The following is a 25,623-nucleotide window of genomic DNA, read 5'->3' as shown; positions in this document are numbered from 1 at the left end:
AACGCAGAAGCCAAATCACGTCTGTTGTGTTTTAGTGATAATTGTACAGGAAATAGAAGGTATCTTTTGCCTGTTGTGAGCCATATTTCATTCAACCATGAAACAAGAAAGTACAAAGCTTTAAATATTTTGTTGCATTGCCGTAGTCAAGTTACCAGGTAATATTTAATTTTTAAATAATGATCTTATGCATTATGCCTAATTGCCTATATTTCAATACAGTAACATAAAATCAACATGAAAATAAATATGCCAATGAAATACATGAATATATAAATGCTGAACTATCATGGAACTGACTTCTAATGAGGTTTTAATATTGAAAACCTTGACTTTTTGCAAGCCTGTAGTGTTGGATATAATGCTACGAAATATATATTTCACATTTTTAATAATGTATAAAAATGTGCTTTGTGTACCATTAATGCATTCTTGGTTTGTTTCGTATATAGTCAATGTACAGGTGTTTGTCGTTTACCTTTTCCGTGGCTATAGCCCTCATTTACTGTAATTTTAAATTTTCTTGCAAACTTCCTGTAATGATATCTTCATAGAATCTTATCGAGCCAGAAACTTTGCTTTATTTCAGTTGTCATTGGTAAATCTGGAGAAGTTTCTTGATTTGATCAAAATAAAATGCAGTTTTGCAAAGCAAAATAGTTTTGTGCTTTAACATCATTAGTTGTGTAACTGAAAAGTGTTCGGTAGAATAAACTTCATGATGCCTTTTTCCTTTCCAAAAATATTTGCTTTTGAATCTTTTAATTTACCCACTTTAACAGACTAAAAAATACACTGTGTAAGCTGCAGACAGATGGCCACTGTTTTGGCCTAAAAGGTCTAAAAAATGCATATTTGAAACAGTACCAATGTTTTAGTCACATGTACATATGTCAAACTGTTGAAAAACCTTTTTGGTTGCAATGTGTTTTATTTGTGGCAGAATAAATATGTTGGAGATACCACCTTGGAAGGCTGAGTTCCTGGAGCGCAAAAAGGCAGCCAAGATTAAAGCAGAACAGGTACATACATATGATACATACATAAATATATATACACACACCTCAATTATGTGTTTTGTTTATATAAGTTAGGTATATTATTTACACTGTTTTGTGTGGTGTGAAAATTATCTTTTTAAAAGAGTGCTGGAAATGTGTGAATATATCATCATGCTGACTTGTTAGTATTGTTACATATAAACTTGGTGAAACAACATGTGTTGTGAAATTGGAATGCGAGTTGTTACTGCACAAGACATTTCCAATCTAATTTTGTTCAACATGAAAGTGTCTCCCATTGTTTGGTCTGCAATAAAACAGGCAGTTTTTGAAACTTTAGTAAGCATCAGACCTGAATTATTCATCCGGACTTACGCAAGTACACATTGGCGTGGCCAACTTAATGTTAGTCATCAAATATTTAGGTAGCATGCGCCCCGTTTGCCTACGCACTCTTCACAAATGCTAGTCGCAGCAGCGGTGGTTTTGGAACATTTCGTTTTATTATCCGGTTTGGTGCCTTCACGAACGTCATTCATTTCCATCGGGTTACCGCGTTCCAATTTAACAACTTGTTCAATTCATTGTACCGCTTGCTCCATCCTATATTTGTGGCTGTTTACAAGGGCGCGAATGAAAGGCGTTTCGTTGCATCTGTCGGTTGCCCGACAACAGATTTAATTGATTCACGTAATGCGGATTATTGAAGAGTCAAATTTGGTTTGATGCGATTTGATGGTTCGGGTTTAAACTCAATGACAATTACGCGGGGATATTAACCGCATTGTAAGCCATAAAATCTATTGCCTTTTGGTAATTCTATACGTCACAAAAGGTTTAATCTTGCATGTACATCTTAGCATTGATAAATGTTCAATAGTTGAAACAGTGTTTTGGTGTTCAATATATTGTAGTTGTATGCGCGTATTTGGAAAAGCAACCCTATTTTACGTCCTATGTTGCGCAGATATTACCCACGGAGAAGGGGTGTATAATCTTTGTACAACTACTTTTCCAAAGCGACGCGCTGTATCGTTTTAAGTGCACTCGAGTTATCGATTTTCATAAATGACACCGTGCGCTTTGCCCAAGGGCTTTCGTCATCCAATTCATGACGTACGCGAGCCACGCGCGGTGCTGCAGAGCAACGTTGTTACATTTTGTTTTGTGAATGGTGTTAATTTGCTTTTCACCATCACAACCATTGCTAGATCACGTGATTCGAATTGCTATGTGTAGAATGACGCGTTATTTGTCTATTTCGGGCGAACACTAATAATTCCTACAACCGCGGACAACTTCGTAAGTGTGTCTTGTTCAAATTTGCTCGCTGGTGGTCTAACTTACTTTTACGAGTCGCAAAATAACTTTCATTACAGAGTACTCCCTTACTTGTCGGCAAAACATTGTAGGTTAAGGACGGGGTCTTCGGAACTTTGAAAGAGCATTTTGTGTTGTAAGGGCATTGACTGGAATGCAAAAATGACTAAGTTCAATACTACAACTGTGGTAAGCTTTATGTATCCAAAAATCTAACAAAAATCATGTGTAACAGTTATGTTCAATAAAAGTTCACATCAGTTCCTGTCAATTGGCCCGTCCAGTGAGTGCTTTTTGTTAGTGAGGTGTTGTGAAGTTGACTGCACACAGGAATAGTTTTAATGAACTGCCCCTAAAACATGACAGATTTATCTATAACTTCGTGGTGCGTTAAGCGGCAGATTGGCTCATGATTGGGTTCCACCGCTGAACAGGTTTTATCGCAGCGGTGAAGCCTGCATTCAGTGTATATTTATTTCATTGAAGTGGGAATTTTCAGTTTCTCATTAAAGTTTCTCAAAGATCGATTTAAACCGAGTGCTGAAAAAGTCCGTATATTGCATTTAAGTGATCTTGGTCGGCGTCTGCATCTGTTGCTATTGCGTGAAAGTGTTACCGATGTGACGTGAAAGTTATTGATCGGTCAGTACTTTACAGCATGGGGTCTTCAAAAGTCCCCTTGTTCACTGGCAGACCACACCTGTCCAATGACGTACAAAACAAGTTGCGTAGAGACCGCTAATGGGAACACAAAACCAAACGTATATAGTCTTGTGTTGCCACCGTGTCCATAACCGCTCCACCTAACTTGTAAAGAAGGAAATTCAATCTGTTCGATATTGCGGAGGGGTTGCTATGTTGCGTAATATCCACAGTTAATTGAAGATTTATTTTTTAACTGATCGTTGAAAACGAAAAGCATTAAGGTGTTTAGAATGGTTGTGCTGTGTTAAGGTAAGGAACAACCGACTGCTTCACTGTATGGTATAGGGTTTTTGAATGTCAATGCAAGTTGGTGTCAATATATTCTGAAATAAAATGCCTAATGTGTTTATGGCAGGTGATTTGTGGTAGTTCAACGTCAAGTTGTTGGTTGAATTTACATGCGTGTTCATTCACAAGTGCTTTGACCGCACGTTAAGGTGGCAAAAGATTTGAATGACCATGAACAGTCCTTGACGTCATTTGATATTAAGCTTTTAGGGCTCGGATTTACTTCAGGTTCCTCGCACTGCTGGGCGTAGATAAGTCCAATTTAGGACTGAGCAGGAAACTAGGCATGTACGAAATATTGTTATGTAGCTTGGGCCGTTTGGCTATATTTTCCATATATATGCGATATGAACTTCACAAAAAAAACTGTCGGGTTTTCGGTTGGTATCCGTCTTAATCATTGTACAATTGTTTGGTAAATTTCTTTTCATTAGATCTCCTCAAAACAGTCAAAATAAAAACACACCCTTGCAGTCGCTGTATTTTCTTTGTATCTCAACGTCCATGAAAAGATGTGTATAGGGTTTTGTTGGGTGTGTAGCGCGCATAATACCATAGGGCGTAATCGAAATGCTGCGTGGCAAGTTCTGCTCAACAAATCACAAAAAGGTTTCGTAACAACTATTCAAGCACAAACTAAAAATAGGGTGTTGTGTAAATTGCACTTGTCACGTATTGTTGCGCCTAAAGCGTCTTTGTCGGTATCCCCATAGAAATATCCAACCACCTTTCGCAACCCCTTCTGTTATATGAGTAGTGAAATATTTTTTACAAGCAACGCTGATGATTCAGCACCTTATACCCCCATAGAAACATATCTAACAGCCCTGGTTACAAGCCCTTATCTAAGCAGAAGGTCAACATAAAATAAATGGAATAAAACTCACGATTTCGTAACTGGAACGAAACAAATTAGTCCATTGCTAATTATAAGTTCAGTATTGTATTCTCGACCTCTCCGTGTGGATCACTGGATTAACAAATGGTTTATGGTCCTGTCTTTTCTCTTTAAAGTAAACGAGTCCCACTATACACTGTTATGTATGCGCCAATGAGAAATAATATTGACTTAATGCGTCATGTTCTTGTGCATGAACGCATTTAAAAATAATGACTCGATCGGTTGCGTTGTGGGCAATTGGTGACAGCTTTACGGGACGTTTTGACCAGAATATCAAAACGCGAGTAATTCTCCCGTCCCAGTACAGAGAAGAGCGTGGGGAGGCACCAACAGTAATGCTGTATGCTTAGCAGTGTGAGACGTATGACATGCAGAACCGCACTTAAGCCGCACTGATATGTTGGAAATCCACTAAAATCGTCTTAACTCCCACAACACACCTTAAAATCGTCGCCACAAAGGGGACGAGAGAACTGCGACTTATGTAAGCAACAAAGTACACGGAAATACCCGAGTATGTCGAACACAGTGTTTGCTCTTCAATTGATTTGTGCGCGCCAGGTTTATATCGCGTGTACTTCACTACATGCATGTTCTTCGGTCAAGAAAACATTTGTTTACGAAACTTCCAAACTTTCTGTTTCTCCGTGGACAACAGCAACGAACCAAAGGTTGCGCTTTGCACATGTCTCGTCAATTTGCACCCAAAAATTACTGTTGCAAAAATGTTACAGCTATTCAGGCCGTTTACAATGGGAAAGCTATAGGTACCGCTTCAAGTTGCAAATTAAAGACGACCTCGCGGTCCACGCTTTGTGACGGTCCGTCACCCTTCGCCAGTCGTCCGTAATGCTCTGTGTAGCCCCCGCAAGCTTGATGCCACAATCAAAGAAGATCGTATGGTTCCACTAACTACAGCGTAGGATCCTCTTATACCGGTTGCGCGGTTCACCAGTGAGGCGTAGTGTGGAGTTACTTCGTATAAGCGGAGTCATCGAGGAACGTTTCCTGTGCGTCCTGTGCTGCTGTGTTCGTTTCCGTGTTAGTGTTGATTAGAACAAGCCCGAGTAGATTATACATTGCTGTTAGTTCGGTCGTTTGCTGTCCAGCATTACTCTTACCATCGGTAAGTAATAACTTATTGTTACTTGGTTGGATATTTAGGACGTCGATATGTTGAAAATATTGTTTAAGGAAACTAATATTCCTATGGTCAACTTATAGGTTTTACGTTTTCATTATTTAACGAGAAGGCCAAAACTTGTTTTTCGTTTGGAAGTAATTATTTGCATTGAAACACGTAAAAGCGGAGGTCACAGCTAATAATAAACCTTTGACAGAACCGGGCAGTTTGGTTTTAGCCTACAGTCAGTAAATACACAGTCGCTCGAAATGTGTGAATATGTTGTGTATCCAAACAAATTGGCCGCAATTAAACTTGATCAACGGCCCGAGGCGTTTTTGAAAACTTCGACCCCCTCCAGCTGAACAACCAAGCTACACAAGGAAATCAATGTAATCCGAACCCTTTAACGAAATAGCCTCTCAAGGAGCTTCTCGAAAACCTGAACTCGGCCAAATTACAGGCAGTTAGCGGCCGTCGTGTGTCGTGTTATAGGCGAAACTGTTTGCGCAGAAATCACGCTCAGATTCGTATTGACGGTAAACGCCTTCTGGGCATAGACGGTTGTGTCACGACCGCCGTGCGTTTATTTTTTGCGCCTAAGGTGGCGACAGTTTGCGAGTCATTTCATAGTCATACGACAGGCGCAAGATTGTCTTTTCACTGTCTGAAAGACGCAGTGTGATTGCTGGGTTTGAGTGGAACCACTTGGCTAAAAAGGAAAACCAGTCATGGTATGTATTAAGTTTGGGTTTGTCCGGAAAATCAAAGTCTATGTTGTGTTAACAGAGACGTTGTACTTACAAGGAACTTCGCCTTATCTTTTTTTTGTGTGTAAGGTTGCTACACATCATTGCTTGCGTTTTTGGTATGTCCAGATAGTCTGTAACTCAGATAGTTATGTTTAAACTGAAAAAAATCGAGAATCTGCAAGTGTGAGATCCATCACATATTCAAGAGACGAGAAAATTGATTTTGAAATTTCATCAGCGCGCCGGTAATTCAGGGACACCCTTCGGGAAAACAGCTGCCTGAAATGGAATTTATTTTATGCGTCAATGCACCTATGCGTTATGGAACAATGCACAAGAGTGCAGTCGTTACTGAGACTGGTTGCATTATTGATGTATTGTTATTCGCTGGGCATATGCAGGTGTTAAAATCAGACAGAGGTGGTTTATATGCTGCTACGACACACTTTGTCATTGTGTGACTCAGTATAACATCAGCTGCTGTGTTGCTCTTTGCCAAACTAATTGTTCTGCGTGCAGCTGATTTGAGGTAAAGAAATATATAAGAGAGATAATATCAGGAAAAAAGGTGGGTTACAAGCGCAACGTTTGTCAGTGCGAAATTGTTTGGCTTTCAATTTTTGCACTTGCCAATAGCTGATGCCAAGTCACCGCCCATCAAAGCAGATAGGTCAGCAGAAAATGTGCGTTTAATGCCAACGTTGACTGTGACAAATGCAACCGCTGCAATTTTCCAGTTTCGTCTGTCTGGTGGTTGCCCTTAGCTATTGACAAGTGCAAAAAAACCTACGCAGTTACACCAGTCATTGTAACCTTTTGCTCCGAAGTTAACCATTCAAACCATAATTGAGAGGATTTAGGGCCGTTGTCGAGCGCAACACAAGTTTTTGTAGCTCTTCATCTTGTCGTTGACCTGGTCAAGTGGTTGCGTTCTCTTTGATTCGTGGTTGAATTACTTTGTCTGGTTGCGCTATTGTTGTCATTTAACCAAGTTACTTTTTACCAGTCCTGGCAGAGTTGTAACCTTCGTGATTGCAGAAATTATTCGGTTTCACTTTTACAGACCTGAGTGAAAACAAGATTTTGTTTGCGGTTCTCTTAAATTCCGCACTCAAAAATATCACTTTCTGTTTTAAGACATATGGTAAACCTGGAACAAATCCGCACCCAGTTTCTGTTTTTGAATCTTGAAGTCAATATAAAGGTGACGGAATGCGAAACGTTAGGTTTTACTCTTAATTTTACTACGCGGTGACTGCACACTTTTTGCAGTGTATGTTTTTTTTTGCTTGCATGGGCGTTTAATTCGCTTCTTCTTGTGTAATAACAGCCTACAATAGACAATAGCGTGGTTCTTTGCGTCAGAGTTTTCTGTTGTTGAATAATTTCTGTAAAGTAATCGTTCAAGTTCCAAAAATACGTTTTCCGGAGCGCAATTTAGCGCAATTAAAGTTGTTTTTGTTTGGCCGTCCATCGGGTGGACTTAAAACGACGGTCGTGGGCCGATTTACTCAATCGTGCGCCCTTTGATGAAAATATCGCGCAGGAGCAACATTTAGCGCTTCCCGGTCATCGTGGTTTAAGCTGGGTGTTGGTTGGTTAACCGCCATTCTTTGCCGAAAGGTGTGGAAAGTCATCAGTTAGGTGCTGTTTCTAACGCTTAAATCCCGTTGGTTCTTCAATGGCGTTTTGGAAACGCAAAGTTACAGCGTGTCCTTACGCGAAATTCTACACATCGGTATGGTTGCTACTTTCATTGTTGCGAAAATTTTCTTTTGGCAGAAAGTACAAGTTGTCTGGGTTATAAATGTATAGTAAGCACAGTCTGGGTCAGAGAAATTCAGCCCACAGTTACGTGGATTTCAATCTAAATATAAGGGTCAGGAATTGTGCGCTAGACTTGGAAAGAATACGGCGTGAGCGGTACAGCAGGTTAATTGCTAGTTAGGTAAGTTTAATTTCCGCTTGCGAATTTTCCAACGTGTAATTGCGCGGTCCACACTAGCCGACGCTTTTGAAACCTTTCATACCGCCTTTAAAACAAGGTGAACTCTTGCATTGAACGAAAAACGGCATGTGGCTTCTCGCAGCGGGAACGGAGGTGACTCATTTTCAATCTGTCGCGCGTGTAGGCCGCATGGGAGGGACGAACGCTGGTGTGTTATAGGTGGTAGCACACTTACTGTGAAAAGAATCCGTTGTCTGTAACCGGTGAGATTTGTGTCGCCTCGACTTATGGCTTGGAACTGGGTTAACTTTTGCTGCTTGAACTCGGCGCGTAACGGTTTTCAGTTGGCTGTCATTATGTTAGAATGGGTTGTTATGAGTTGCTCGAGTTAGGTAACTTGCACGGTAGTCTCAATATGTAATAGCTTGGTAATGAATCTTAAAACTTGTAAGCAAACTTTAGACAACGTGGTTGATCCTAAATTTAAATCGTTAAACACAAGTTTCAAGTTGGAACTTGAAAAAAAGTGGTATATCTGTGAAGATCTTGCTATATCCACAGTAGCGCAGTTAGGATAGCAGAGTATCTGTAAGTGATTTTTTTTACTCCCAGGTTCCAGAATGGAAAAGGGAACTGCTCAAAAGGCTGCAAACAAAAGCGGAGGCCGCCAAGCATAGAATGGACACAGGTGGAAAAGAAAACGGACAAGCAGTTTTGAATGAACATATTATGAAAGTAAGCACTTTGATTCTGATTAAGTAATCCCGGAAATCATTCCCTATTCTGTTTCAATAACTCTCATGATTTCCATCCTTAAGACACTGAGGGCGCTTTTTCTTAAAAGCGAAATATATTTGTATAAAATACCAAGCTAATTGATTTTAACCTGAAAATAAACGTTTTCGTGAATGTAGTAAGCACTTAAATGTTGATTTTTTTCTTGACTGCTTCTTAACTATCTATTCGTGAACTTGTGCGAAAAATATCTCTGGCTTGTAGCACTTGCTTTATCTGATTTTTCTTTAGCACGTGCGTTTTTACAGTCGTGTTACCAAATCATTTTGTATCGTGCGCCGTTCTTTTGATTTAAAAACTGTTAAAATTATCCCCAGGTATCCGACAACATTTTCGTGAAACAAGAACGTCACCGTAAAATGTCAGCGGGCGATCACAAATCTCCCACTCCCACTTCTCCTACAAAGGAGTTTCCGCCTGGAGGATTCCACGTCATCAAAACCGAGAGCATTGTGATCATTGAGAAAGATGCGGCAACAGACAATGAGGTATTCGGTCAAAATTACCTAAAATACGGTCTAGGGTTTTTGGAATGGCTTCTAAAATATGCCTTTTTCTTACTGGTATATGAACATGAAGAAATTTAACTGCAAATGGCGCATGTGTTGCAAAGAAAATATCGACATAGGAAGGTAATTTGGTCAACATATACCAATTAGGTATTCTGTCGAATATGTTTCACATGAAACTTTGCTTATTAGCAAGAGTTTAAATTTTGCCACATTGTGTCTGTTAATATTTTGATTTCAACCTTTGAATGCATTTACTTCATTCCAGATGGTATGTTTTTATGAAAAAAACACAACATACCAGTCTAAGAAAGTAATGAAATCGACGTTGTATTTGTGGTTGGTTTAATGAACTGAAATTAATTCACCGTCCACTTTAACAGGGTGCTGAACACGGAACAAAGGAATCTGACAAGGAAATGCCAGAAAGCGGAATTGTGAATCGGCTGAAAGACAGATTTGCCGATGGAAAGCAAGGTCCCATCGAACGTAGACGTGCCCAGAGTTCAGACAACGTCTTGAACGCAGGTAAAATGCACGCGAATTTATGAAATGTTTTTCACAATTTTAACTCTCTGATTGTAATCAGATCACAGAAAGGGGCAATACACGCCTGTTTTCTGTGAACTGTGGTAATTTTTAGTGAGCTGTACGACCTAGTAGGTATCATCAGTGCATTTACTTACTAAAAGTTGAAGCTGGAAAGGTCGTAGTAAGTCACCATAGTTGCACTGATGAGATGTATTAAGTCGAAACAGTAGCCCTGTATGCAGTTCACCAAAATTAATAAAACTTGCTTATGTGATAAGTTTGCTAGTTTCATGTTGTTACTTAATTGCAGTCTACAAATAAAAAAAATTTTGCAGTAAGCCGTATTTTGTCGCTTGATTGCTCTTTTCCAGTGTCTTAACGCTTGAGACAAAACAACTTTAATAACACGAAAATTCTCGAAATCTCCTCCTTTACCACGTGTATATAACAAGGGACTCTTTATTGCAGTCAAACCCGAAGCTGCGTCTGAAAAGCCTGAAGAAAGAGAGGATCCTGTTTACCACCGGACTTTCTCCGCTCCCGCCAAGCCAACAACCACAACGTCCCACACCCCCAAGCTTGCAAACACCAGCAAGGCCAGCTCTCTTGACTTCTACACACCAAGGTCATTTTCCCAATCTCACGGCGTACGCAAGGTGACGTCACCAACGCGGAAGTTCTCCACGCCCGTTCTGCAAGTCAAGAACGATTCTCCCAAAAAAGCAGAACCGAAAAATGTGGATATTGCCAGTCTGCATTCTTCGGGCTCGCCCAAGCATTCTAGTCCGCCGATAGCGGCGACAAAGAGCAACAAGAATCAACAGCAGGCACCGAACCTCGAATATTCGGTTGATTTGCATTCCGGGGGCCACGATTCGGTTCCTCTTCCAGCCAGTGACGTTGACAAAGTGGAAACGTCCAAGACACAGCATAAAACTCCGGCTGAGACCACACAAAAAGTGACAGTGTTGCCCTCTGTAGAATCGTTCGTAATTGACACAAGTAAATTTCAAGAAACGACCAAGCCTGTAAAAAAACTTCCAGCGCTGGACAAAGAGAACATTCCACAGACCGACGTGCCTCCTGTTGCTCCACCAAGAGCTAAAACTGCAAATAGAATAGCTGGAAACCAGCACCAAAAGCAGACAAAGCCTAAAGATGTTGCTGCTGTTAAACCTGTTGCGCAGAAAACAGATGTGAAGAAAAACAATTTCGCGAAAACAGAAGTAAAGAAAAATAATTTCGAGATAATTGATCTGGGCAAAACGTCAATGGATCCTTCCTTGTTGAAGACGCCCGGTGCAATCTACGCTAATGAGATTATGAAGGAATCGAAAACGTTACGTATAATACCCAAGGCGAAAACGCAAAACAGCACAGTTGCAGCGAAGCCTGTTAAACAGCCATCACCAACTATAAGTCCCCCGGTTTTGAAAACTGAGAGGCCGAAGAGCCCAGTTGTGGTTGAAATCCACAAAGTTCAATCGAAGCCAGAATCAACAAAAGACGTCAAAGCAGACATCGCAAAAGGTGAAATATTGAACAAGCAAAAAACCCAGACGCCAGTAAAAGAGGTTAACCACAGCCTTCCAAAAGTCACCAAACCACTGCCTGCGTCATCAGTTGATGACGTAATTATTAAGGTAGCAGCACCAGCACCTAAGAACAATGTTGTCAGGTCCAATTTTAACCACGTCCAAGAAGTCAAAACTGTCACAAACCGCAAGACGGAGACAAAACCGAAACCTGTTGAAACAACAGTGGCCAGCAGTACAAATTCTACAAATACTTCGGCACCTTCTGTCAAGGATATGTTTGGGCCACGAAAAGGCGGCATGCAACCGTCCAAGGGCGGGGCTTTTGGAGGCAAAAGCTTCGTTTTCGACCCGAAGAAGTTTAAAAAGTCCGCAGCGCCCCCTATCACAACCAAAACGACCACGGTTCGTTGAGTTTGCAAATGCATATTTTGTCTGTGGTGACTTGTCGTGTTTATGTTGTGTGTAACCATGGCAATGAGCAATCCGCCGTTTAATTTTGTAAACATGGGCCGCGTTATTGTAAACAGATTCTTCAGACAATCATCAGTGCATGCTTCTTGTGTACTCAATCTTTCAAAACTCGTTATTTCTCGCAGACATTCGATCCCGCCGGGTCGCCGAGGACGATGGTCATCAAACCGAGTCAGAATTCTGCAGCAAAAGCCAACGACACGACGGAGGATGGAAAAGTTCAGGGCAAAGGAAAGAGAAAACCGACTGTGGATCAGATTCAAGTTATCGGGGGTTACGTGAAACTGGAACACTGCACGCTGTCCAAGAAGAATCGTAAAACTGTGGTAAGATATGGCATTTTATTGTTTGATACCTTGATAAAAAGGTAGTTGACTGTATGCATTGTACAGCACACACTGTACCATTACCTTGAGGAAGCCTTGTTGAATAACAGGCGAAACGTCGGTGAATAAAGTTACGTTTTATCTTTGCCAGAAGAACAGATTATTAAGTTACAATATGCCTGGCAGCAACAAAAACATTATATTTGACTATAATATGTTGTAGTTTTGCTATGTGCTGTAAACAAACCGCAAAAATTCGACTGAAAGAGTGTTCCTTAAAATTTGTTTAGGGTGCTCTATACTATAATGTGAAAACTAATATACAAAAAAATAAAATAATACTGTAACTGAAATTACGGCTAATTGTTTCTTCCACTACGAAATAGAATCAAGGTTTGACACTGAAGTTTTGTTTATTACACCTTATTAATTGTTTAGTTGCCATCCCTTACTTTAGGGTATTTAGTAATTGGCCTGCTGTATTTTAGACGTACAACGTTTGCTTCAAACAAGAGCGTCTTGAGACGGTTTATCAATACCCATCTGAAAGATCGCTTCTTCAAGAAGACCATGAGATTTCTATGGAACAGAAATCGAAGCTCAACAAACTGCCGGGGTCTGGAAGTAAGTCGTTCTCCTGCATAATTTCTAAAATTTACCACTTTTTACCACAAACAGTTGTCATCGTAGGCGTTAACTATATCCCAGTACATGAAAGTAGCATTTTAAGTTCGTCGACAGTAACATTTGTCCGTCCTAAAATTTCCATTAACCACAAGCGTGCCTTGTTTCCAACAGAAGACAGCCAGCTTGGAAAATACACTCCGAAATACTTGCTCTCCATGAAAGATAAACTAACCGCCGAAGACGACGATGACGTCACTACAAAACAAACCGACGTTACCATGACATCAACTGACGCAATTCCGGTTGACGACGTGTCAGCTTTTAGTTCAATCGATTCTTCCACTGATATTCTGTTTTAGATCAAAGTTACTGACTTTTTTTGCGTTGTAAATCTTATCTTTTTCTTTTGCTATTATGCAGCTCCCCACGATACTTGGTATCATGCTCTTCTGTAAACAAATTACTATGTGGTTACTGCTGCTTCTAGTTACGGTCTTACTGATACTTAAATCTGACAAGCGATGCTTTGTCATGCCATCAATCCTCTTAGTTTGTGCGTGAAGACATTTGCTTTTACTCTGTTTTTATTCGGTTTTCTAAAGCCATTCAAAAATCGGTAACATTGTGATGTACTGTGTTACTGCAAGAACATCTGAATAACAGAGTTTTCCTGAAATGCATTTTCAAACTTTTACGCCACTACATTAGCATTTTTCCAATCATAATACTCATTTGATGTGGTTTGCACATTCCAAAACCGTGTCCCAAGTTTTTGTTATGCCTTGAAATATGCTTGGTAATTCTTTTTGTAAATGTCTATTATTCGGATTTCATCACTTTTATTTATAATTCAATGTAATCTTGCCCCCTTGGGCACCATTAGTTAAGTGTTATTTTGTCATGTTTTATTATTTCTCAAATCAGAAGCAATTGTTTTTAGTGCACTGTGCTTACGTAATAACAGTGACATTATGTTTCGGGGTGGTAGGATTTTTACCACTCTTATGCGAATAGCAAATTCATATCGATCTTCCACAATCGGGAAGTGTTCACTTATGTTTTCTATGCTTTTCTTGTTAACTCCTGTAGGCACAGGTGCGTATTCTTACATGATGAATACACGTTCATTCTGTCACACATTTATTGCATACCTGTTGGTTTGAAACTCAATCTTGCATACCAGGTCACTAGAAGTTCCTGTGTAATGAGATTATTTTGTGATGTTGCTTTAGTAACAACTATTACTTTATTACAAATGCTTAGTGTAGCAAGCAGACAAAACCCATTGTGCTAAGCTTACTGAAAAATGACATTGTAGTTGGAACAAGTACTGTCTTAGTGCTGTTAAATATTTCACACCGGCTTGTGCAATTTTATAATCCAATGTTTGTCGTTTGACATAATAAACTTTGTTTCATGATTTTTGTTTTAAGTTTCAGTCAGTTCAATTGATACTATGTAAATGTTACTGTATTAGATGTGCACCATTTTCAGTTTAAATTGTTAACTTTAGTTAGGATTTTAAAACATTATAAGAAAATGTGTACACAAGCTGAGATTTGAATGCAATGTTTAACTTGGAGAATTGGGCTAAAATGTTGCTTACATAGTCAGGAGACAGCATATTAGATTGAACTTTTGTAGAAATGTAAATGGCACAAAAACCTGATGCCAGCCACGTATGTTTACTGATATTGTTATGAGTCACTGTTGAAATTTCAAACATTTCACTGTTTTCTGCCAGTTTACTAATTGCCAGACATTTTAATGTCTTTTCACGACATTTTGTTTTCTGAATAAAAAAATAGCTTGCAAGATAGTTAGATAGACCAGCAACATAACATTGATTTGGCAGTTAGGTTGTTTCACATGTTAGCACCATGCCATGGAGAAATTTCGGACAAGTTTGTCCAAGCGCGATATTAAAAAAGGGTAAAATGAAAAGAAAAGAAATCCAGTACTAGCTACGACATTTTTACAACATTTTCAAGCATTCCACACAAATACAAAGTTTCATTCTTTTGTTTGTAAACATTTTCCCATTCTTTTGCCTTCGCAATCCAGCTTTCAATTTCATGGACTTGTTCATTATTTTTACTTTCACTGCTTTCTTCAGGTTTTTTCAAGCAAATTAGAATTTCATTGAGGTCAGTGCCACATTTTTTGTGGTAAACACCATTGAAAACTTGCTTGACACGATTCACCACCATTTCCTTGGCAGAATGGTCTCGGGACAACATATTTAAGAGCAAACAACCTAGAAATACAAAAAGTGTACTTATTTGTGTTGTGATATAAAAATAAACTAAAACAATTCTTTACCTTTTTCCTTGAGCATTTTTGCCATGTTTCCAATCATTTCAATTTCAACAAATGGTTCATAAGGACATTGTAAGCTTTTTGTCAAGTCATTTGAGTTTGCATCAAGAACAATTACATCAAACAGTTCTGATGGGAAATTAATACACGTTCTAGCATTAAGAATTACTAACAAATAAAATTACATCAATCCTAAGCCTATGTTGTTGCTATATAAAAAAACATTTACAATTGCATCAGAAGGATTTGAACATACCCTGTGAGCCAGTTTTATTTGATGCAACAAAATTTTTAACAAACTCCAGTCCATCAGCAACTTCAACTTTCAATCGTGACTCATAAAGTTTGTTGTCCAGACCGAACCACTTAGTTGCGACGCGAGCAACTTCTTCATCCAATTCTACCGCAGTAATGTGGCAGTGCTTAAACACATGGAGAAGGTAGTGGCTCAATGTACCACCTCCAAGTCCAATCACCAACACTTTGAACTTGTCTTGCAAAGAATCGCTGAGCAAACAAATATGTATTTCATACACATGTATGTTAAATAAATCTTTTTAAATCAACAAAATGTGTACAATATTCTGAAGATAGCAATAGGCAAAAGGTGACATCGAAAAATTTGGTAAAGTAGTTAATTAGTCTGAGACTACTATTATTATCACAAAAATTTACACAGCCCACATAAAGTTTAGTATGTGTAATAGCAGCACATACACTATGCAAGTATTGCTGCTCATTTAAATTAATTACATACATTGTACTTGTCAGGCCTGCTGCCATGACTTGTGAATATTGTGATGCCAAATATAATGGATCAGGCACCAAGGAGTTGACATCAATATTGTTTTTCTGCTTCTGTCTTCGTCTAGAATTCTTCTTAGATGTAGTTTCTGTATAAAAAAGAAATAATGCAGATAATGAACTTAACACAGAATAGAACTATTTCTTTAAAAACTTAAAAATGTTAGCAACGTTATGACCTTTATTACTAGCTATGTCCAACCCTTGGTTAGTTACGTTCTTTACACCAACTACATTATTTCATTTGAAAGGTATTGAATTTATATTTAGCATCAGACTTCAGATCAAAGCCAATTAGTTCAGAGCTGCTTAAAATATGGGTCACAACCGCATCAAAACATATAGAGTTTTGTGGAAGTCTGCATATTTTTTCCCTTTCTGTTATTTAATGCAATACAATTAACATGTTGGCGACCCATCAAGGGGTCACACTGAAATTTATTTTTTGAATGATGTTGAGAAACCCTGATTAAGTTAATTACAAAATGCTCAAGAATTAATTTTTCTACATAGGCAGTTTCTTATTCTAATCAAATCTGTGACATGCAATTCAGGAACAACAAACAACAAAGTCATGGAATTACAACAGAGCAATAGGCACGATAGTTCTATGTGTTCTAACACATTACACAAAATTCTGTTACTTACTTGGTGTTTTGGTAATCAGCTTGGTAACACTTTGTACTGTGGCACCATGATTTTCAAACACCAGCTGTCTAAACCAGACACCCTCATCACCAATATAATCTTCGACAACAAATGAACCAGAAAATTTGGATCTGGAGCGATGTCGAATGTGACGCTCTCCGATGTTATCCCCACCGATCGACAAGAACGGTACCTGACAGTTTAAGCGTAAGCCATGTTACACTATACACTTGAACTGCTATATGTTACATGTGTATGATAAGATATATGACTTGAAAACATGACTTAATTAGCAAAAATAGTTGTCTCACATAATAATCAAATAGCATTACTTGAAATATTTAGCAACAGGTGATGTTGGTGTTGCAATGGACACACTGACATTGAAATATGTCTGATTATAATGAGCCCTTCAGTTACTTTTAAAGGCAAATAAATAAACAAATTAGTCTTAAAGGCAAGAGTAACTTGAAGGAAATGTATATATGCAAAAGTACAATGGGTTATAAAACTCTCATAAACAAAAGCTTTTGTAATTCTCATGAGATTTTCCTTACTTTATAATCTTCGGGTAATTTGGCAGGAGCAAGCTCCATCACTCGAGATGATAGTTCACTTTGAATTCCTTTCATTCCTTCACTGTAATCGTGATCCCGGCTAAGTGCAACTATGGCAAGTCGCTTGAAACCTGCACTTTCTGCCACTTGTTGGCGTCCTACAAAGCATTTTATGCAAAAAGATGTAATGAGTTTAAAAATCCCTTTTTTGTTGCAAAACTTCAAAATGGTTAAAATCAGTGGTGGCCAAGTAAAGTCTTGTGACAGAAATAAGCAATCCATGAAAAAACCTTGTCGCATGTACCAAATTTATCATAATAGAAACTAACAAAAAGAGACAAAGCTAACTCGTTAAACAGTGCCAAACTATTGTATGCTATCTTCCAAAATCAGTACAGTGCCACATAATAATGCCTACACCTTTGATTATTCAATTGACACAAGGATATCATGTTTGACCTAATGTTTACTGTAAAAAAAAATGTAAATCATACATGCCTTTGTAATTTGAAAACAACCATTCCATTTCCCTCCCATGTGGAATAATGAAGATTCCAAATTTCAATGAAGGATTAAATTCTTTCAGGTCAATGACATATATCTTGTATCTTGGAAGGTTGACTTGTTCTTAAACGAAAACAATTTAACCTCCAGTCTGACGCACAATAACATGTAATATTACATTAAGATCAATTTTTAGTGAATGAACAAAAGGGCAACTAACATACCGCTGGTAAACAGTTCAATTGGTGGCATATCCATATTGGCCTCATTTTTGGCCAATGAGTTCCGGACCATGGAGTAGTATTGCTGCGCTTTTATAAAGTCAATAACATCTTCCTACACAATAAACAGACTCAACAGCTGTTGGGCATTGCTTTAATAAATTAATTGAAGTTTTCTAAAGGAACTGTCCTTTTGGTATAAAAGTTATGTAGATTTATTGATGACACTTTGTCTGCCATCCAGAGAGACATTTTCACAACGTGACAAAAACACAAGAAAGAAGGGATAAGGATTATGTTGGTACTACTTGTAGCATGTGACAAGGAGTGCAACATTTACAACAAATTGTTGTAAACCACGTAAAAATACACACATTGATCCTTGTCATCCACATATTCTATATTTTTATGAATGTGGAGCATTTTTAAATTTGAAGCTCAGATTACCTCAGATTGTAGTCGAGTTGGTTTCACAGAATCCTCTAAGCATACTTCTAATATCTTCATTGGCATTTGTTGGAACTTTGTAAAAATAAAAGCGAACACAGGCATTCTTACAGTGGGTTCATCAGTGTCTCCACCAGTCCATACCTAAATCATAATTAACACGCTTTATATTATCAGAAGAATCAAACCTTATTTACCTCCAAACGCAATGTGCCTAGAATGCCACCAGTTAAAAAAGTTTTGCTAATTTTTTTCTCTTAAGAATTGAAAAATGTAAAGCAGTCATACTACAAAAAATAGCATAGAAATCATCACCAAAAACAAAATGTTTCTACACATTTACCTTGTGAACCCTGACAAGCCAGTTTTTGCTTGGAAAGTATGCAAGCATCTTTTTCATGATGTGGTCTTGTGCCAGTGAAATACAAATGTATCTACCACCGTTACGCAAAACCCGACTAATTTCTCCAAACATTTTGTCAATCTGTTCACCGACTTCATTCTCGCTCATCATGGCATCCAATGTTCCCTAAAATGTGAGAAATAACTCGTTGGAAGAGAATATGTTTGCAGTTTTTTAAGCTTGTTTTTAAACAACTAGTTGGGTACACAGCAGATCCCCTTTGACCGAAATGTATCACAACTGAAATTTCTGTGCCTGCTACTTAGATAGCTAGTCCAGAGCTAAAGTCACCAGTTGCACTCACGAGCACCAGAGTGTGCTCTAAATAATTATTGTTTGTGTATCTAAAGCACTTTTAAGTGCACAACAACAGTGCACATGACATATACTTCTCATTACATATTTCATAAAACAAATTTTGAAACCTTGTCAATTACAGCACTGAAGCTATTGTCCTCCAGTTCCATGTTGGTTATGTCCATCTCTACCCATTGCATATTATCTCTGTGTTTATTGCGGTCTTGCATCTGCAGGAAAACAAAATTATTAGCCCAAATATTAATCTATTTTCTACAACAATTTTTGTGTTCACTCAATTTACTTTATTTGATTACTTCACTTTTCCAACATTTTTTATGATTTTGTCAGAGCCCATATCATCGCATTTTAGTGGTTATTGTTCATCTGCTTTGCAGTTTTTTGGGCAAAATACAAATAATTATGTTGACTTTCTGCTGGTTAGTAACATTAAACAAATATTTATGTAGATTCTTCTGAAACGTAATATGCAATTAAATACTTACTTGTTTGATAACAACTTTGCTTATATCAACGTTTGTTATTTTCGTGCATCCTGTGTCGTACAGCTGCTCACTGAGTGTGGAGTTCCCGCACCCAACAACCAGTATATCATCTGTAACAATTTACACACATTTATCTTGCATTTCTACTAGTTAGTTACGTTTGAGGGTACCTTTGGACTTGACATATCTGCTGAGAATCCCGCACAGTTCGTAATAGTTGCCATACCATTCGAAGGAACTGAGCCTTTTTGTGAAGAAACTTTCCCAGTATTGAGCTGTGTTGAAGTCCGATTGGTATTTAGGTAGCAAATTCATTTTCTTGTGGAAAGTGTCTGACCCTACAATAGTCACATTTCTAACATTCTCGTTGCCTAATTGTCGTCTCTTGCGTCACAGCTAATAGTTAACATCTGCAACGTTTGGCACGTGGTTAGAAAAACATTACGCTTGAATGCCTGCAAGAAACAACTTATGTTCTGTTTTCCTGTTGTGTATATTAATTTCAAATAAACATGCAACCCGGACATTATAATAGGTAAGTGCAACAAAAAGAGGATTTCGGCTAAAATTTTTAAATTTATGTAAAACTTAATTCTGCTTTGAATTAAAAATATTTTGTGGTTACTTCTATGCTGACTTTGCTACAGCGAAACCATTTGAAAGGGATTTTCCCTTGTTGCTAATCTTTATGTTGCAGTTTTAAGTTTGCTTTGTAAGATATACTTATCTTGCAAAATCACGCAAAGGACGTCTTCATTTTGCAACAGCTTTTGAAACTCCGACCTTTAATAATGAGTTTTTCGTTTTCTAACAAGACTACTGCCGGAGGCTTTAGGTTAGTGTGTGATAGAAATAATTGTAAACAGATTTTTTTATACCACATATCACTTTGTCAAACTGACCAGTGGTCATATTAATATTAACTTCATATACCATTTAGTTTTGGAAACACGGGAGGGACAACCACAACCGCTGGATCGGGTTTTAACTTTGGAAATCAACAAGCCACAAACCAGCAGAGCAGTGGTTTCCCATTTGGAGGTTTGCTTGACTCTAACATATTTGCATTCGCTACTTGTTAAAAATCAGTAGCCAGTTTATGTACACTGCCTTTATTGTATGCTCGCATTATTTCTCTTAGGAGCGACGCAAACCACAGCAAGTGCTGGATTTGGATCAGGGACACCATTTTCTTTCAGCACTACATCTGCACCATCAACAGCAGGCTTTGGAGGTTTGTTAAAATAATCACAATATTGTAGCCTTGTCACAATAACTTATTATCATTATTGTTCTTTCATGAAGGTTTCAACAAACCTGGAACCACTCCAGTTGTAAACTCGTCAGCACCGGGAGGTTTTTCATTTAGTTCCAAACCAGGTAACATTTGCAACTGTGGTTGTATGCCTGATTGGAAAGAATGGCATGTGCAAAGGATTCATCAAATTTTCACAATTTTATCAGCAATCCGTACAAAAAAATAAGCATTAACATATGAACAACATAAAAAAAACCTTTGTCATCCGTTTATTCATCGTCCTTCGAGCAAATTACAAACTTTATCTGCCATGGGTTGTCTACACAGGAACATAAAAAACATTGCAAAAAAAACTAATAGTTTTTGGGAAAAAATGGAAAAAGATGTACTGCTTTGTTGCATTTTCAACATAGACCTACACCAACGCAAAACAAGCAACAAGAGAAAAGCATAAAACGGGCATTTAATCCACTTTGCTGCAATGTGGTAGTGCGGGGGTGACATAAACCCCCTCCCCCAGAAATGGGCATTATGACACAACACATAAACTGGCTTAAACAAGAAATCAACATCGGCAATTATACAATTTACATTAATTTCCTTTTTTTATTAGCTCAGTCCACTACACAGCCTGCTGCATCAGGATTGTCTTTCGGAAGTTCAATGGCCCAACCTGCACCAACGCAACAATCCGGTTTCTCATTTGGTCAGACAACTGCGGCAGCCACTCAGGGCAGTTCTTCCACTTTTGGAGCACCTACACAGCAGACTAACAGTGGATTCGGGTTTGGAACACCAGCAAAACCAACTCCAGCTTTTGGTGCTGCCTCAACAGCCACCGCTACAGCGCCAACTGGTTTTGGATTTGGAACGTCTACACCTGCTGCTACTGGTCTTGCCAGTGGGTTTGGGTCAGTTCCAAAGCCAGCACCTGGTTTTGGTTTTGGAACACCAGCTGCTACCACAGCGGCTTCCACTGCGTCAGGAGGTTTTGGTTTCGGAACCAGCACACCACTGCAAACAACAAAGCCTGCTGGTCTGGCATTTGGCACTTCAACTGCCACCACCACACAATCAAGTGGATTTTCCCTTCCTGGAACATTAACAGGGACTGCAACAACTTCAGCTTCAGCATTTGGAGGTCTTGGGCAAACCACAACTACCGGAGGGTTGGGATTTGGTGCACCAGCAAAAAATCCTCCGGCATTTGGTGCAACTCCAGCACAAGTGAGCAAGCCTGCAGGACTTGGCTTTGGTTTGACAACTACTACTGCTACCACAGGTAAATTTGAAGTTTAGCAAATTGAACCGATGTATGCACAAATATATGTTTTTTTGTTTTGTATGTATTGCAGTATAACAAAACTAAACTGGATCTGCTAGTGCCAAGATAACCTGACAAGCTGTTAATTATGTACTGTATTGCTAATAGTATTTGTATGTGAGAAGAAACAATGATCATAGGTACAGTTTATATTATTTTCTATGCCCTTTGTATGACATAGAAATACTAGTTTTTATTGTGTATGAAATTAATATCTCTTTTGTCATTTATTTACAATTAAATGCAATGTATTTCTATTTAGCTGCACCTGGAGGGTTTAGTTTGAATGCTCCAACTTCAACTCCAGCCACAGGCACTGGTTTTAAACTTGGTTCATTGCCTACACCTTCCGGTGAGTATTAACATAGTTTTCTTGTTGGTATTCTGTGTTTTTTGTGCGTTTATGCTTAAAAGTGACATACACTGCCACCAACTTGTGGATTTGGTTTGGTGTAACCAAATTTACATTTTTAGCTCCTGCTGGCACTGCACCACCAACCACCTCTGCATCTGGATTTAAACTTGGCACAGGTAAGCCCAGACAGGACATAAAAACTGATTTTCCCAAAAAAATGCGTTATGCTTACTGACTTAACACAGGATTAAAGCTCGGAGGTGCCCCTTCCCAGGCATTTGGCATTCCCGCTCAGACGTCAGCAACTACTGCATTGCCGTCGCTGGGAGGTAACCTGTTAATTTTTTATTTAGCTTACAAACATATAAATGTTAATTTTCCTGTACTACATGCACTTATAAACATCGCAAAAACACAGGATTTGGAACAAGCACAGCTACATCACTGGCGCCCTCCACTGGTGGATTCAGCCTTGCAAAACCAACTGCTGCACCAAGTGCCCCCTCCCAAAGCCAAAGTGCCACAGCTTCAACAAGCTTGCCAACCTTGGGTGAGATTTGGTTTTCTTCCCTGCGTTCAACTAGATAAAGTTTGTTGTTCTTTCCACTGTAGGGCTTCTCTGATATTTTTCAATAAATGTCAACATTTTTGCTAGTGGTTCTGTGTGGTCAGCAGTTTTATTTCACTTATGCAGGCACTTCAACAGCACAGACAACCGCATCGACTGGGTTCCAACTTAATGCCACAACTGCCTTGAAACTTCCAACAGCAACCACATCTGCCGGTAGTAGTGGAAGCAAGGCAGGGGATCTTGCTACTGGAAGTGGATTTAAGTTAAACACTGGAGCAGCAACAACTTCGGCTACTACTGCCGCTTCTACAGCTGGTGGGTGTTCGTTAAAATTCAAACTTGAAATTGTTGTTATAAATTCAAAAATCTTAAATTTAGCACCAATATAGCATATATTATCCATCCAGAATGTAATATTTTTAATTGTTTCAGCAGTTTGTTGATTATATTTTGCTTTTACAAGTAATTATACAGAAACGTCTGTTTATTCCCAGCAACAACCAGCATCAGTAGTACGAGTGCAACTGCCCAGACTCCATCACTTCGATACAAAGACTTGGAGACAAAAATAAACAAGTGGACTTCTGAGCTGCAGCAACAAGAGCATTTGTTTTTAACACAAGCTACACAAGTTAATGCATGGAACAAGTTTCTTATTGATAACTCAGAAAAGGTATATACATTTTTGTATGTTATGGCCATAAACAAATTGCACATGTGATAAAAATTATGCAAGAAGTCTACAACTGAAAAGTGGTTAATTTAACCAGCGAGTCACTTTACCCCAGAGTGCAGCAACCTTTAAATGCTGAGTGACTTACAAATTTGGTCGTTCGGTGTGTAAACAGAGATGCGCATACCAAAACATGTGAATTTTTTCTTATCACCACTATGCATTGCAACCTCTTCATTATGCAAGCTATTAATTTTCATGCATAAATTTAAACAATTTCTGGACAAGTAGGTACTTTTCAAAGTTCAGTCCACAATGAATTCGTGAATCACTTCAATGAATCACCTTGTATGTCAAACGTTTTGACTTGTTGCACCCAAACTATGATTTTCTTGTTTGTTTGTAACTCAGATAACATCTCTTAACAACGACTTTGAAAGAGTTCAGTGCGATCAAGAGAGATTGAAGCAGGAACTGGATTATGTGAAAGCTCAGCAGCAGGAGGTTGAAGAAATCCTCCTTCCACTGGAGGAGGCAACGCGACAACAGATGTCCTCCGCATCGATCCACACCCACCATGCTGACATGGAAAGAGAGCGAACGTAATAAATGTTTTAAATTGAACATTTCTAAATGCCTGTATTTTACCCCACTGTTTTAAGGGATAGTGAAATGGACACTTTGTATTTGCAAAAGCATAATATTCTACAAACGTTTTTTGCAGTATTGCTGTGGTGGTTATATGAGTTATCTTGCAACTCATCGCAGCTACAAATTTAAATACCTTTGTACGATTACTATTATCAAACTTTCAAGACTTGTGAGATTCAGCAGATTGCTTCCAACTGTTTCAGATACCTGTAATAATTTTAATATGACTGTGTTTCCACAGATACAACCTTGCCGAGAATGTTGATGGCCAGTTAAAACGAATGGTTCAGGATTTGCGAGAAGTTATCGATCATGTCAATGCCAGTAGCACCCCATCTGATGCCTCCAACCCTGTATGTGATTTTCCACTAACACCTGTTTACATTATTTATGTATTTATTTCTTATATATTGTAGTTAAAGAACTCATATAAATTCTTGTCACATGTATTATTTTTCAAACGATAGTAATTCATAATTTAATTTTTTCTTCGAAAGTACAGTTACGCCGTCAATGAATGTAATAAGTTAATAGAACTTAACAATTCAAGTATATTCAACCATTTATGAATTAATGACAATCATATTTTGGCAGAAACCGAAAATTGTCTTCAAAAATTAAAAAAAGGGATTATTTTCAGGTTAACCAAATCTCCAAAATTCTATCGGCGCACATGGACTCCCTCCAGTGGCTGGACACAAACTCTGTTGCCCTCCAGCGGAAACTTGACGACCTCACCAAGCAAGTCACGGCACGTAAAGTGGAACAAGAGAGTCGACTCAGACTGGCTTTTGACTGACTGAAATGATGTAGAAAAAATACATTGTCAAATACTTGTCATAAGGTTCACAGGCTTCGCAGCCAAGTCACTTCTGCGTTGTCAAATGCTTGTGTTGTTTTCACAAACACTGACGTAATTGTTGTTTTCGGCAATGGCGCACAAAACAAGGAATTTTTGTTTATTTTCAAATCGTTTTTCATTTTTGTTGCTTATTATGGACGAGCGATTGTGAATGGTTCTTTAAATAAAATGCGTCCCCTGTAAATCGCATGGTCTTTTGGTGTGCAACCAAACGCTACGAAAGTGGAAAGTTTCGCCGCTGAGATAATGTACATTCCCGCCTCTTGCACTCTCTGAGAAGGCTAATCGTTCATTTGCCATGGTCGTTAAACTTGAACATCGTGAAGTTTGAGCTGCCACAAGCAACGGGTGATAGGAAATAACAACAAAGGGATTTTCCCTAGTTGCA

At 38.6% G+C, this 25,623-nt stretch overlaps 3 protein-coding genes across 8 annotated transcripts; 2 read left to right on the top strand and 1 right to left on the bottom strand.

Annotated features, from left to right (window-relative positions):
- Positions 1-14: 14 nt before the first annotated feature.
- On the top strand, positions 15-14,255 carry LOC145913219 (uncharacterized). Of its 5 annotated transcripts, XM_083000800.1 has the most exons (9): positions 15-158; positions 944-1,022; positions 8,651-8,773; positions 9,151-9,321; positions 9,726-9,870; positions 10,342-11,813; positions 12,008-12,208; positions 12,697-12,832; positions 13,007-14,255. In XM_083000800.1, the coding sequence occupies exons 2-9, from the start codon at positions 951-953 to the stop codon at positions 13,192-13,194; spliced, it is 2,508 nt and encodes an 835-aa protein (XP_082856926.1). In that variant the 5' UTR covers positions 15-158; positions 944-950; the 3' UTR covers positions 13,195-14,255. The 5 variants fall into 5 exon arrangements, with proteins under 5 accessions (XP_082856926.1, XP_082856930.1, XP_082856928.1 ...); XM_083000804.1 differs by lacking the exons at positions 15-158; positions 944-1,022 and adding an exon at positions 3,225-3,275; XM_083000802.1 differs by lacking the exons at positions 15-158; positions 944-1,022 and adding an exon at positions 5,179-5,341.
- A 151-nt stretch (positions 14,256-14,406) lies between these two features.
- On the bottom strand, positions 14,407-19,943 carry LOC145913536 (eEF1A lysine and N-terminal methyltransferase-like). The gene is made up of 13 exons (XM_083001242.1): positions 19,712-19,943; positions 19,542-19,651; positions 19,164-19,265; positions 18,679-18,864; positions 18,336-18,479; positions 17,892-18,003; positions 17,662-17,790; positions 17,164-17,321; positions 16,607-16,799; positions 15,912-16,047; positions 15,411-15,661; positions 15,158-15,283; positions 14,407-15,092 (listed from the first exon to the last, which is right to left on the bottom strand). Exons 1-13 carry the CDS (start codon positions 19,854-19,856, stop codon positions 14,800-14,802), a joined length of 2,085 nt encoding a protein of 694 aa, XP_082857368.1. The 5' UTR covers positions 19,857-19,943; the 3' UTR covers positions 14,407-14,799.
- A 296-nt stretch (positions 19,944-20,239) lies between these two features.
- On the top strand, positions 20,240-25,417 carry LOC145913005 (uncharacterized). Of its 2 annotated transcripts, XM_083000508.1 has the most exons (15): positions 20,240-20,376; positions 20,482-20,582; positions 20,683-20,775; positions 20,847-20,921; positions 21,413-22,081; positions 22,386-22,475; positions 22,598-22,654; positions 22,724-22,807; positions 22,897-23,028; positions 23,173-23,364; positions 23,544-23,722; positions 24,134-24,324; positions 24,615-24,726; positions 25,014-25,205; positions 25,260-25,417. In XM_083000508.1, exons 1-14 carry the CDS (start codon positions 20,333-20,335, stop codon positions 25,170-25,172), a joined length of 2,178 nt encoding a protein of 725 aa, XP_082856634.1. In that variant the 5' UTR covers positions 20,240-20,332; the 3' UTR covers positions 25,173-25,205; positions 25,260-25,417. The 2 variants fall into 2 exon arrangements, with proteins under 2 accessions (XP_082856634.1, XP_082856633.1); XM_083000507.1 differs by having other exon boundaries at positions 25,014-25,417.
- The last annotated feature ends 206 nt before the right edge of the window (positions 25,418-25,623 follow it).

The sequence above is a fragment of the Ascidia mentula genome, chromosome 9 (assembly GCF_947561715.1).
Source record: "Ascidia mentula chromosome 9, kaAscMent1.1, whole genome shotgun sequence".
In the NCBI taxonomy this organism is placed as follows: Eukaryota; Metazoa; Chordata; class Ascidiacea; order Phlebobranchia; family Ascidiidae; genus Ascidia; species Ascidia mentula.
Note: the sequence above shows the minus strand (reverse complement) of the source record. Positions and strands in the feature narration are given on the sequence as shown.

Excerpts from the sequence above, each read along its gene's own strand:
- LOC145913219 (XM_083000800.1), top strand. The coding sequence starts at position 951 with ATGTTGGAGATACCACCTTGGAAGGCTGAGTTCCTGGAGCGCAAAAAG. Across the intron at positions 9,322-9,725 it reads ATGCGGCAACAGACAATGAG|GGTGCTGAACACGGAACAAA; the intron begins GTATTCGGTCAA and ends CCACTTTAACAG. Across the intron at positions 12,209-12,696 it reads AGAAGAATCGTAAAACTGTG|ACGTACAACGTTTGCTTCAA; the intron begins GTAAGATATGGC and ends GCTGTATTTTAG.
- LOC145913536 (XM_083001242.1), bottom strand. The coding sequence starts at position 19,856 with ATGAATTTGCTACCTAAATACCAATCGGACTTCAACACAGCTCAATAC. Across the intron at positions 19,266-19,541 it reads GCAAAGTTGTTATCAAACAA|ATGCAAGACCGCAATAAACA; the intron begins GTAAGTATTTAA and ends GTTTTCCTGCAG. Across the intron at positions 15,284-15,410 it reads AAATAAAACTGGCTCACAGG|AACTGTTTGATGTAATTGTT; the intron begins GTATGTTCAAAT and ends ATTTCCCATCAG.
- LOC145913005 (XM_083000508.1), top strand. The coding sequence starts at position 20,333 with ATGAGTTTTTCGTTTTCTAACAAGACTACTGCCGGAGGCTTTAG. Across the intron at positions 20,377-20,481 it reads ACTACTGCCGGAGGCTTTAG|TTTTGGAAACACGGGAGGGA; the intron begins GTTAGTGTGTGA and ends TATACCATTTAG. Across the intron at positions 22,082-22,385 it reads AACTACTACTGCTACCACAG|CTGCACCTGGAGGGTTTAGT; the intron begins GTAAATTTGAAG and ends ATTTCTATTTAG.